Source organism: Babylonia areolata, chromosome 26, assembly GCF_041734735.1.
Source record: "Babylonia areolata isolate BAREFJ2019XMU chromosome 26, ASM4173473v1, whole genome shotgun sequence".
NCBI classification, from domain to species: Eukaryota; Metazoa; Mollusca; class Gastropoda; order Neogastropoda; family Buccinidae; genus Babylonia; species Babylonia areolata.
The window spans coordinates 2,332,501-2,345,000 of record NC_134901.1 but is presented as its reverse complement, the minus strand read 5'-3'; the positions used below and the strand labels follow the sequence as shown (position 1 = coordinate 2,345,000).

The 12,500-nt window shown below is 44.3% G+C and overlaps 1 protein-coding gene across 1 annotated transcript in view; it reads right to left on the bottom strand.

The window, feature by feature from the left end:
- Nucleotides 1–4,534: 4,534 nt before the first annotated feature.
- LOC143300576 (chymotrypsin-like elastase family member 2A) overlaps nucleotides 4,535–12,500 on the bottom strand; it is a 16,096-nt gene continuing 8,130 nt past the window's right edge. The window contains exons 6-9 of the mRNA XM_076614347.1: nucleotides 12,258–12,382; nucleotides 10,561–10,710; nucleotides 9,342–9,469; nucleotides 4,535–5,911 (exon numbers count right to left, since the gene is read on the bottom strand). Coding sequence (XP_076470462.1) covers nucleotides 5,762–5,911; nucleotides 9,342–9,469; nucleotides 10,561–10,710; nucleotides 12,258–12,382 — 553 coding nt within the window. The 3' untranslated portion in view covers nucleotides 4,535–5,761. The remainder of the gene's footprint in view (nucleotides 5,912–9,341; nucleotides 9,470–10,560; nucleotides 10,711–12,257; nucleotides 12,383–12,500) is intronic.

Sequence of the window (12,500 nt, the reverse complement as noted above, 5' to 3'; positions counted from 1 at the left end):
TCAAGTTATCCGCGTGTGTGGGGTGAGTGGTGGTGGTGGTGGGGAGGTGCGGTGCGGGTGTGTGCTGATTATCTGGTTGTGGTTTTCCGCAATTCATCTTTATTCTTATCTTTTCTGTCTATTATAATCAATGTGCAGTATAGTAGACTATGTTTATAATCATATTCAAATAATGTTTCTTAATTCTGTTTTTACATTAAGAATACTAGTTATTACCTGCAGTGTGTGGATGTATGTATGAAACGATGTATGTGATATTTTTTTTTTTTTACATTTGTATCTTCGTAATATTTGTAGGGGCTGTTGTTGGCTTTTCAGTTATGGTCCCCATGTTGTTTACTTGTCTATGTTGTGATAATGCACCTGACCAAATTTCTCCAGTTGGAGATAATAAAGTTATTCTTATCTTATCTTATCTGTTCGCTTTTGTACCTGCCAGAGACGACAGGAAACTTTGACTTTGCTCAATGCAGTGAACACAACGTTACTTGTTTAACCACTATAGTTTTTCTTCTGAGATGGAAGAAACGTAGCGTGGTATCAGCGATACATCATGAATATTCAGGGTGTTTGGTGTCTTTAGTTTTGCTTTTGGTTATGTCGTTGTAAAGGGTTCCCCACACAATGAACTTTGCACATGAAAATGGATCGAAACGTCATTTACTATTGATTATAATATCATTTTTGGCTCTCTCTCTCTCTCTCTCTCTCTCTCTCTCTCTCTCTCTCTCTCTCTCTCTCTCTCTCTCTGTGTGTGTGTGTGTGTGTGTGTGTGTGTGTGTGTGTATGTGTGTGTATGTGTGTGTGTGTGTGTGTGTGTGTGTGTGTGCGTGTGTGTGCGTGCGCGCGTGTGTGTGTATGTGTGTGCGTGCGTGCGTGCGTGCGCGCGCGCAATAAACTTTAACAAATTCATTTTCTCTAAAAACAATTCTGTTTGTAATACAAAATCTGGCTTTGAAATAGGAAAGCTATAGGGAAAATGGTGCTTTCTGCACATTTCAATCATGACGATGCACTTATGGGAAGGGAACAAACAACTGTAGAGAAGCCCAAAGTATGTCCTTTGTCAGACAGCTGTTTTTGTTTGTATTTATCATTGACAAAACTCATATCTCACTCACTGATCTACAGCTGTCGTTTTATTCTTGGTTCAAACGAGTTTCTTATCAGCCCATTTCTGCCTTGAGTCCCCATAAGGGGACACCATCATTTTCACGGTTTCATTCTGCTAAGTTAGCATGTCGAGCTAAGACGAGTGAGTGTATGTTAGAGGGTGACTGCACTGATCCTATAAAAGCCACCAAAGGCATATCCCTTGCTTAGCTTTGTTTCAAGATGGCCCAGTTGCAGCAAGCGCGTGGCGGTTTTCACATCACAATGGCCAACCGAAATAGGTAAGTGGTTAAACCTTGAGCTAAGAACACTTTATATACACCATTGAAGCACAAATGAAGCTTGGAAAAATAATCTAAAGTGCATTTCGAGGTTTTGGTGCTGTGACACATAGTTTTCTTGCTGAGTGTGCAGAAAGTACCGTCATACAGAGCCCCCAGGCACGAGACGGCACAGGTTTTTCGCGTCAGTCATACTATTTGTTATTATTTCATGTTGTCGTCCGCATGTGAAGTCTCCCAACGACGGACCAGGCGGAGGAGGAAACCTTTCCCAACGGCTGTGAAGGCGGAAGAGGATGACCAAAGGACAGGGGGAGCTCTTATCCTTGGCTGGAGGTCCCCCTAGGAGACGGAGCTCCGAAGAAAAAACCTGCACCTGCCGAGGCCGTCCTACACGTGGCAGTATCTGCACCTGTGGGACTGTGAGCGTCAGTAGGCGAGAGAGTGGGGAAGGGACTGCACGACTCCTCACTAAAAAAAAGTCACCTGTGCTGGTCAGGCAACCAGGCTAATGTCGTTTTCCCTTGCAACACCTGTGGGAAGTGCTGCGCATCCAGAATCGTCCTCTTCTCCCGTATGAGGACACACACTGACAGATAAGCCTGCCTGCCTGCTCGTCCGTCGGACCGACGGGAGACTCCATCGTTTGCGTTCAAAGTCCATGGACTAGTTGTATCATGTGAACATATTTTGTATTTAGGATACTTATTGTGGGCATTTATGAAGAGTCTATGATTTGGGAGAGCAAAGAGCTACACGGATTGGGGGAGGTTGGTGGTGGTGGTGGTGGAGGGGGGGATTGTCAAGGTTGTGAATGAAGAGAAAATAAAAGAGGTTCGTATTTTTTTTATTGTCTACACAAAAAATACTGACCAGAGTATTGCTTCACTACTCATCATCATTCTTTGAAATCCACATCTGCTTGTTATATAATGTAAGTAAGTAAAAAAGTAAGTACGTCAGTCAGTCATTCAGTCAGTCAGTCAGATTGTATGTATGTATGTATGTTCATTTTCATTTCTTTGACTTTGTCTGTCATGTATTTCAATGTTAACGAAGTGCTTGTGTATACTGGAAGATGATGCCTTCTTTCAAATGTCTGCATAGTTATTGACGTGACACCTGAGGACCCTGACGAGTATAGACATTGGAGGAGATGCTGAAGGTGATTGTTCCGTTGGTTCTTCGATCTATCCAGACTGAAGAACTACTACCCGGAGTCAGCATGCACAGTCTTCAAATGAAGAAGATTGCGGACTCTCAACAAAACAATTTGCCTGTAATAAAAACCATTTGATTTGAAATATAGACTTCACAAAAAGGGGGGTTAAGGACCGTTCACAAAAGCAGGTGTGTGTTTTCGCCAAATGTTGAAAAACCGAGGGATCATTCAAAACATCATTTTAGTGGAGTGATGGCCTAGAGGTGTGATGGCCTGGAGGTAACGTGGAGTGATGGCCTAGAGGTAACGTGGAGTGATGGCCTAGAGGTGCGTCCGCCTAGGAAGCGAGAGAATCTGAGCAGCGCTGGTTCGACTCACGGCTCAGCCGCCGATATTTTCTCCCCCTCCACTAGACCTTGAGTGGTGGTCTGGACGCTAGTCATTCGGACGAGACGATAAACCGAGGTCCCGTGTGCAGCATGCATTTAGCGCACGTAAAAGAACCCACGGCAACAAAAGGGTTGTTCCTGGCAAAATTCTGTAGAAAAATCCACTTCGATAGAAAAAAAAATATTAAAAAAAAACTACACGCAGGGAAAAAAAAAGTGGCGCTGTAGTGTAGCGACGCGCTTTTCCCGGGGAGAGCAGCCTGAATTTCACACAGACAAATCTGATGTGATAAAAAGAAATACAAATACAACAAATGCAAACTAAAGGCTTCCTAAGGTCCACCACAGGACTCTCACTGAACACAAAGAGCTGTTTCAGGCACACGTGCGTCATGGACAGCTTGAAAAATGCGTTTGAAAAATCGATTATCAGCCACAAAAAAGAAGGTATAGTTAGAAAAAAAGTATAGTTATTCAATGGTTTGAAAACGATAGTTATGGATTTTCATTGGAAAAGAAATACCAAGAAAGCATTTCTTTTTACAAGTGGTGCTCATGATACTGGCTAACACACACACAGGCACACACACACACACGCGCGCGCGCGCACGCACGCACACACGCACGCACGTACGCACACAGAGAAGGAAGTCTTGACCAGAATGCGTTACTGTGGAATCATTCTAATGTTACTTTGGTGAATAAATCACATGTCACTTCCTCGTTTGTGTGTGTGTGTGTGTGTGTGTGTGTGTGTGTTGGGGGGGGGGGGGGGAAGTGTGTGTGTGTGTGTGTGTGTGTGTGTGTGTGTGTCTCCAGTTTATAATCTTGGGATTTACAACCAAGAGTTCCTTTTAGTCCCTTGTGAATTATTGTTTCCTGTTACTGATCCCCATTGCTCTGTGTGTTTGTGTGTGCATGTGTGTGTGCGCGCGCGCGCGCGTGTATATATATATATATATGTGTGTGTGTGTGTGTGTGTGTGTGTGTGCATACAGAATGAAAGTCCTGAACAGAATAGGTTACTGTGGAATCATTCCAATGTCACTTAGGTGAATAAAGCTCACGTCACTTCCTCGTTTCGACACGTACGTGTTTTCTCTTGTATTTTGTCCACCATCTTACTTCTTCTTCTTCTGCGTTCGTGGGCTGCAACTCCCACGTTCACTCGTATGCACACGAGTGGGCTTTTACGTGTATGACCGTTTTTACCCCGCCATGTAGACAGTCAGACTCCGCTTTCGGGGGTGTGCATGCTGGGTATATTCCTGTTTCCATAACCCACCGAACGCTGACATGGATTACAGGATCTTTTACGTGCGCATTTGATCTTCTGCTTGCGTATACACACGAAGGGGGCTCAGGCACTAGCAGGTCTGCACATATGTTGACCTGGGAGATCGGAAAAATCTCCACCCTTTACCCATCGCGATTCGAACCCGGGACTCTCAGATTGAGGGCCCAACGCTTTAACCACTCGGCTATTGCGCCCGTCGTCCACCATCTTATATCATACGTTCATACATAGCAGCCAATACAAGTAATGTTGATTAGGAAAAATTGTTTATTTGCTCAAAAGATATGTATAAGTTATATAAGTAATATATGTAAATAATTCAGATTTTATAGCAACATCGACGACGACGACGATGAAGGAGAAGAAAAAGAAGAAGGAGAACTAATGTTCTGCAGATCTGAGAGAGGGAGAGAAACAGACAGACAGACAGACAGAGACAGTCAAAGAAGGCCCTGAAACGGAAACCACATACAATACAATACAATACAATACATCTTTATTCATCCATCTGGACATTAATTGTGAATACACAGGCCTATCTCAATATCTCTGCCCATACTCGATTCCAACGCACACAAAAAAGCATGTCAAAATTGGACCAAAACCAGTGTCAAAAAGCAAACATATAAGGTAAAAATATACACAAGCAAGTTATACAACTCAGCCAGTTGATTTACCACACTCACCACCTTTCCCCTCCATCCTAATACAAGAGAATCGAGAATCAAGAATATCTATTCCTTTCACCCCTGCTGGGGCATGGAGGATATACAGCAACATCAACTGAATTATTCAACAAAATTAAAACGTGAACAGTAATCGAAACACTGAAACTGGTGATAAAAACACAGATAAGCAACGATCAAATCATCGTGTAATCTTTCCCATTTTGATGAATGAAAAAAGGCACCTGTTCTGTTGAACCCAATGTCTAAACACTTAAAAGAATTAACCTCCAACGTTTGATCATTAAAAGTAAAGACATCTCGGGGATTCTTTCTGCTGCGGAAAACATCAGTTTTGGTTTTACTTGGATTCACTTCGAGTGTCTATTTCTGGAAATATTTTTTTGCAAAGTAGTGAGTTCTTTTTTTGCAAAGCAGACCTGGATTTAGCCAATGAAATAGTATCATTCGTGTACAAGAGAACAAGTAACCGAATATATCTTTCAGTATCTTATCCTGAAAAAAAACCTCAAGTCGATTTTAAGCAGGAGAAGAACAACCTTCATCAATAAGATAATTGTCCAAAATCATTTTATTGAACAATGAAAACAGAAAGGATGAAAGATTCCCTCCTTGGTCGAATCCCTCTGAAAATTCATACACAACAGTTACAAACCAAACACGTATTCTAAGAAACACAACTGCAGAATAAGAAACAGAAACCTGTCGAATCCCTGTGAAACTTCACACACGCAAGTTATTGAAAAAACACGCATTCTAAGAAACATAGCTTCAGAATAAGAAACGGAAACGGAAACGGAAGTTCCGTGACGCGGCAGTCACGTGGGCGGCCCTCACAGCAGGTTGAGAGTGAGGTCGGTGTAGGCCCTGACGTCTGTGAAGAGCACGGGCAGACCCCTGCCGCACGTGTACTCCGACATCAGGCCGATCAGGCTCCAGCGGCCTCTGACATCCAGGCACACCAGCATGTCGCCGTCGTCATACTGAATGATGGAACACAGCAACGGGACAACACCATTCAGAAGCTCTCTCTTTCTCTCTCTCTGTCTGTCTCTGTCTCTCTGTCTGTCTCTGTCTCTCTCTCTCTCTCTGTCTGTCTCTGTCTATCTGTCTCTCTGTTTCTGTCTCTCTCTGTCTCTCTCTCTGTCCGTCTCTTTGTCTGTCTCTGTCTCTCTGTCTCTGTCTGTCTGTCTCTCTCTCCCTCTCTCTTACGTCCACTGGTCTGTCCAAAAGTTCCTTCGCTCTTTCTTCTTTCTCCAACTACGTAGAACTTGGCAAGTTTTGGACAGTGCTTGGTACACTAGAGCAAGATCTTTCGTTATTCAATGTTTGGTACACTAGAGCAAGATCTTTCGTTAATCAATGTGTGGTACACTAGAGCAAGATCTTTCGTTAATCAATGTTTTGTACACTAGAGCAAGATCTTTCGTTAATCAATGTGTGGTACACTAGAGCAAGATCTTTCATTATTCAATGTGTGGTACACTAGAGCAAGATCTTTCGTTAATCAATGTGTGGTACACTAGAGCAAGATCTTTCGTTATTCAATGTGTGGTACACTAGAGCAAGATCTTTCGTTATTCAATGTTTGGTACACTAGAGCAAGATCTTTCGTTAATCAATGTTTGGTACACTAGAGCAAGACCTTTCGTTATTCAATGTTTTGTACACTAGAGCAAGATCTTTCGTTAATCAATGTTTGGTACACTAGAGCAAGATCTTTCGTTAATCAATGTGTGGTACACTAGAGCAAGATCTTTCGTTAATCAATGTTTTGTACACAAGAGCAAGATCTTTCGTTATTCAATGTGTGGTACACTAGAGCAAGATCTTTCGTTAATCAATGTTTTGTACATTAGAGCAAGATCTTTCGTTAATCAATGTTTTGTACACTAGAGCAAGATCTTTCGTTATTCAATGTTTGGTACACTGGAGCAAGATCTTTGGTTAATCAATGTGTGGTACACTAGAGCAAGATCTTTCGTTATTCAATGTGTGGTACACTAGAGCAAGATCTTTCGTTAATCAATGTGTGGTACACTAGAGCAAGATCTTTCGTTAATCTCGACACGCTTTTTGACTTCATACCGGTGGTAAAAATGAACATGGCTCCCACTCAACAGCCTGTATCTCTCTCTGTCTGTGTACTTCTTTCCAGCACAATTACGTGTCACAAGTCCCCCTTCCAAGCATCCCAGTGCAATGATGCCTATGGCCTGAGTGCGTTAAAACATTCATTCATTCATTCATTCATTCATTCATTCTGTGTGTGTGTGTGTGTGTGTGTGTGTGTGTGTGTGTGTGTGTGTGTGTGTGTGTGCGTGCGCGCGCGCGCATGAGGAAATGACGTCAGAATTATCATCACGAGGGTCCACAGTGTCGTAGTGGGTGGTTCAGCCGATTTTTCAACGCTGACTTCTCTCACCAAGAAAGTCTTTCACTCACCACGACTTCCACTGCGACTAAAACTTAAGTTGAAAGGTACTTGTGTGGTACTTTGGACATAATGACCAAACAAAACTTGACCTGTATAAAGTTCGCTTGGCCATTTGGTACACACACACACACACACACACACACACACACACACACACACACACACACACACACACACACACAGAGATCTTAATCAAACTTTCAGTTTTTTCAAGCAGGCGTCACTACGTACGCTTCACCACATCTGCTGGGAAGATGCTTGACAGCAGCCTAACCCAACGCGCTCTTCAGGCATCTGCCTAGCAGATGTGGTGTAGCGTATATGGACGTCTGTCTACATACCAACCTCCCTACCTTCTTACCCACTTTCCAACTTGTCTACCTATCTACCTTCTTACCCACATGCCTACCTGTTTACCTACCTACCTTCTTACCCACTTACCAACCTGTCTACCTACCTACCTTCGTACCCACTTACCTACCTGTCTACCTACCTACCTTCTTACTCACTTCTATCTGTCTGCCTACCTACCTTCTTACCCACTTACCTACCTGTCTACCTACCTACCTTCTTACCCACTTACCTACCTGTCTACCTACCTACCTTCTTACCCACTTACCAACCTGTCTACCTACCTACCTTCTTACCCACTTACCAACCTGTCTACCTACCTACCTTCTTACCCACTTACCTGCCTGTCTACCTACCTACCTTCTTACCCACTTAGCTACCTTTCTACCTACCTACCTTCTTACCCACTTAGCTACCTTTCTACCTACCTACCTTCTTACCCACTTACCTGCCTGTCTACCTACCTACCTTCTTACCCACTTAGCTACCTGTCTACCTACCTACCTTCCTACCCACTTACCTACCCGTTTACCTACCTACCTTCTTGCACACTTACCTACCTGTCTACCTACCTACCTTCCTACCCACTTACCTATCTGTCTACCTACCTACCTTCTTGCACACTTACCTACCTGTCTACCAACCTAACTTCTTACCCACTTTCCAACCTGTCTACCTGCCTACCTTATACCTACTTACCTACCTGTCTACTTACCTTCCTTATACCTATTACCTACCTGTCTACCTGCCTACCTTATACCCACTTACCTACCTGTCTTACCCACTTCTATCTGTCTACCTACCTACCTTTTTACCCACTTACCTGCCTACCTAGCTAACTTCCTCCTTGAGAATCTGAAACTGAGACTAAAACTTATTGTTTGCAAGGATAGAAAACCCAAACCTAAACGCACTGACCTCCTTGAGATATCTGAGACTGAGACGGAAACCGACTGTTTGCAAGGATGGAAATAAAACAAAAAAACACCAAAAATGCATTGACCTACTTGATAATCTGAAACTGAAACCTATTGATTGCAAGGATGAAGAAACAACAACAACAAAACGCAACAACAACAACAAAAATAAACACCAAACAAGAGAGGCAAGGCCTTCAAGACTCACTTGTGATAAATTAAGTCCCCTAGCATTAATTACAGAGTAATTTCCCTTTTTTACTATCTGCACCAAAACGTTTGCAAAATAAATAAAAATTCCATGCTTAGCAAAAGAAGTTCCTGTTTGAAAAAGAAGAAGATAATAATGACTCTTCTTGTTGTTGTGTCAGAATAAGAGGTCAAAGTGCCAAGTTTAGAGAATACATAAAATATAAATATAACAGTAAATGCAGTTTGCATATAATTAGGCTTCATTTTTTATTTTTTTGTGCCCATCCCAGAGGTGCAATATTGTTTTAAATAAGATGACTGGAAAGAACTGAATTTTTCCTATTTTTATGCCAAATTTGGTGTCAACCGACAAAGTATTTGCAGAGAAAATGTCAATGTTAAAGTTTACCACGGACACACAGACACACGGACACACACACACACACACACACACACACACACACACACACACACACACACACACACACACACAAGAGTGAGTGAAAAAGCACTGACCAGGCAGCCGTCAGACGGGGATACAGCAGGGTTTGCTGTACACAGCATGTCCTGGGGAAGGGGGGTCGTCTGTCGCTGACACGTGGTTCTGTCCAGCAACTGCACGTTCATCGCTCGCAGAGGACCGCCTGTGTGACAAGCGGGGAGGTGGTGGTGGTGGTGGTGGTGGTGGGGGTGGTGGTGGTGTTGTGTGTGTGTGTGTGTGTGTGTGTGTGTGTGTGTGTGTGTTCTCTTTTTCCCCTCTTTTCTTTTTCTTCTTTTGAAATTTAACTTGCCCCCCCCCCCCAACCCCCTCCCAAAAGGGTCAGGCCTCAGTTGCATGCAGACAGCGGAGCACCCCCTATTTCTCTTTTTCTCCCCCTTCTTTTCTGTGATTCTTTTCCTTTTTCTCTTTCGTCTTGGCTTGTGTTGTGTTGTGTTGTCGTGTCGCGTCGTGTCGTGTCGTGTCGTGTCGAGTCGTGTCGTGTCGTGTCGTGTCGTATCGTGTCGTGTCGTGTCGTGTCGTGTTGTCGTGTCGTGTCGTGTCGTATCGTGTCGTGTCGTGTCGTGTTGTCGTGTCGTGTCGTGTCGTGTCGTGTCGTGTCGTGTCGTATCGTGTCGTGTCGTGTTGTCGTGTCGTGTCGTGTCGTATCGTATCGTGTCGTGTCGTGTCGTGTTGAATCGTGTCGTGTCGTGTTGAATCGTGTCGTGTCGTGTCGTGTCGTGTTGAATCGTGTCGTGTCGTGTCGTGTCGTGTCGTATCGTGTCGTGTCGTGTCGTGTTGTCGTGTCGTGTCGTGTCGTGTCGTGTCGTGTCGTGTCGTGTCGTGTCGTATCGTATCGCATCGAATTGTATTGCATTGTCTTGTATTGCTTTGCTATGCGTTGTATTATATAGTAATGTATTGCATTGTATTGTATTGTATTACATTATACAGCAACAGCAACAGCAGCGACAACAACAACAGCAACAACAACAACAATAGCAACCGCAGCGACAACAGCAACAGCAGCAACAGTAACAACAACAACAACAGCAACAACAGCAACAGCAGCGACAACAACAACAGTAACAACAACAGCAACAATAGAAACAACAACAACAACAGCACCGACAACGGCAACAACAGCAACAACAACAGCGACAACAGCAACAACAACGGCAACAACAACAACAGCAGCAGCAGCAACAGCAACAACAACAACAACAGCAACAGCAACAACAGCAACAATAATCATACCCAGCCCCGTTTCGGACACGCCCCAGCCGGCCACATAGCACTGGCGAGGACTGACCAGAGGAATGGCAGTGATGTCCGGCAGACAGGCAGGCAATTTGCGGTTGGTGAAAGTGATTTTGCCGGCCAGTTTCAGCACCGCGAAGTCACTGCCTGCGTACATGCAAATCCAGACTCTTGTTGTGAGTGTGAAAAGGAATGGAAAAATAAGAAATGAGGGGGAAAAAAAAGTCAGATGTAGTGTGTGTGTGTGTGTGTGTGTGTGTGTGTGTGTGTGTGTGTGTGTGTGTGTGTGTGTGTGTGTGTGTGTGCGCGTCCGTGTGTGTGTGTGTGTGTGTGTGTGTGTGTGTGTGTGTATGTGTGTGTGTGTGTGTGTGTGTGTGTCTGTGTGTGTGTGTGTGTGTGTGTGTGTGTGTGCTTGTTCTTCATTGTGTATGTCCTGTACAGATTGACATAAGTTTACAGTTGTGCCAACAGCAAAGTGAGAGCTGTATTATCAATAGTTTCTCCATTGCAATGGGAAATCATTTTGCAGCTTAAGCTTTTGTGAAGGACTATGACTCTCAGACAAGGAGGCAAAATTGCACTGGCTCTTAGTGCTGCAGCCTTGTGGGCTAGTTGGCCTTTGGGAACCATCCCAACGCCGACTGTCCTAAAACCCTCTTGGCGGAGAGAGTGGGGATGTAACTTGGGCAAGACACTCTCCACTATAATCAAATTCTAGCCAAGATGGTCGCAACAGCAGTTGCCTCATCTGCTGTTCTGATGGCCGTAGTCGGACACGACTGACTATCATACACATGTCCTTCTGCACGAAGACTTTTATCCACGTTTCCTTCATATACATGCGCACAATTTGTAATGAATGCAAATTAGTATGGACAGATCGGAAGAATAAGCTGTGCCTAAAATCTGAATCGTTCAGTGAAAAGAAAACACACACAAAAAAAACAAAAAAACCCAAGAACGTTTCGAATTCTGAGTTATGATTTATTCCCTCTCTCTCCCCATCCCTCTCTCTCTCTACCCCTCTTTCCCATCCTCTCTCCCCCTCTCCTCCTCCCTCTCTCCCTCCTTTCCCTCTTTCTCTCTCTCCTCTCTCTCCCAGCTCTCCCTCCTCCCTCTCTCTTCATTCTTCTTCTTCTTCGTTCGTGGGCTGCAACTTCCACGTTCACTCGTATGTGCACGAGTGGGCTTTTACGTGTATGACCGTTTTGACCCAGCCATGTAGGCAGCCATACTCCGTTTTTCCTTGGTGTGCGTGCTGGGTATGTTCTTGTTTCATTAACCCACCGAACGCTGATATGGATTCCAAGATCTTTAACGTGCGTATTTGATCTTCTGCTTGCGCATACACACGAGGGGGGTTCAGGCACTAGCAGGTCTGCACATAATTATGTCGACCTGGGAGATCGGAAAAAATCTCCACCCTTTACCCACCAGGCGCCGTTACCTTAACGAGATTTGAACCCCGGACCTTCAGATTGAAAGTCCACCGCTTTAACCATTCGGCTATTAAGCCAGGTCAGCTCTCTCTCTCTGTCTCTCTGTCTCTCCATTCATTCCCCCCCTCTCTCTCTCTCCTTGCTCTATCTCCATTCATTCCCCCCTCTCTCTCCTCGCTCTCTCTCTCTTTCTCTCTCTCTCTTTCTCTCCCCCCCCCATCCCCCCACATTTCTGTATTATCACTTCAGTCTTACCACGAACTCCCCGGCGAAAGGTTCTGATGACTGCCTGACTGGCCAGGCCCACTGTTTCTTGACCTGGGTCAGCGATGGCCGGGTTGTAGTCTCCAAGGGTCACTCGTATGGAAGTCGAAGCCACTCTGTAGAATTAAGATGAGCAAAAAAAAAAATAAAAGGGCAGGTGGGTGGGTGGGTAGGGGGGGAGGAGAAGAAAACGTTTTTTTTTAGAAAAGAGAGAGAGAAAAAAATATGAAAAAG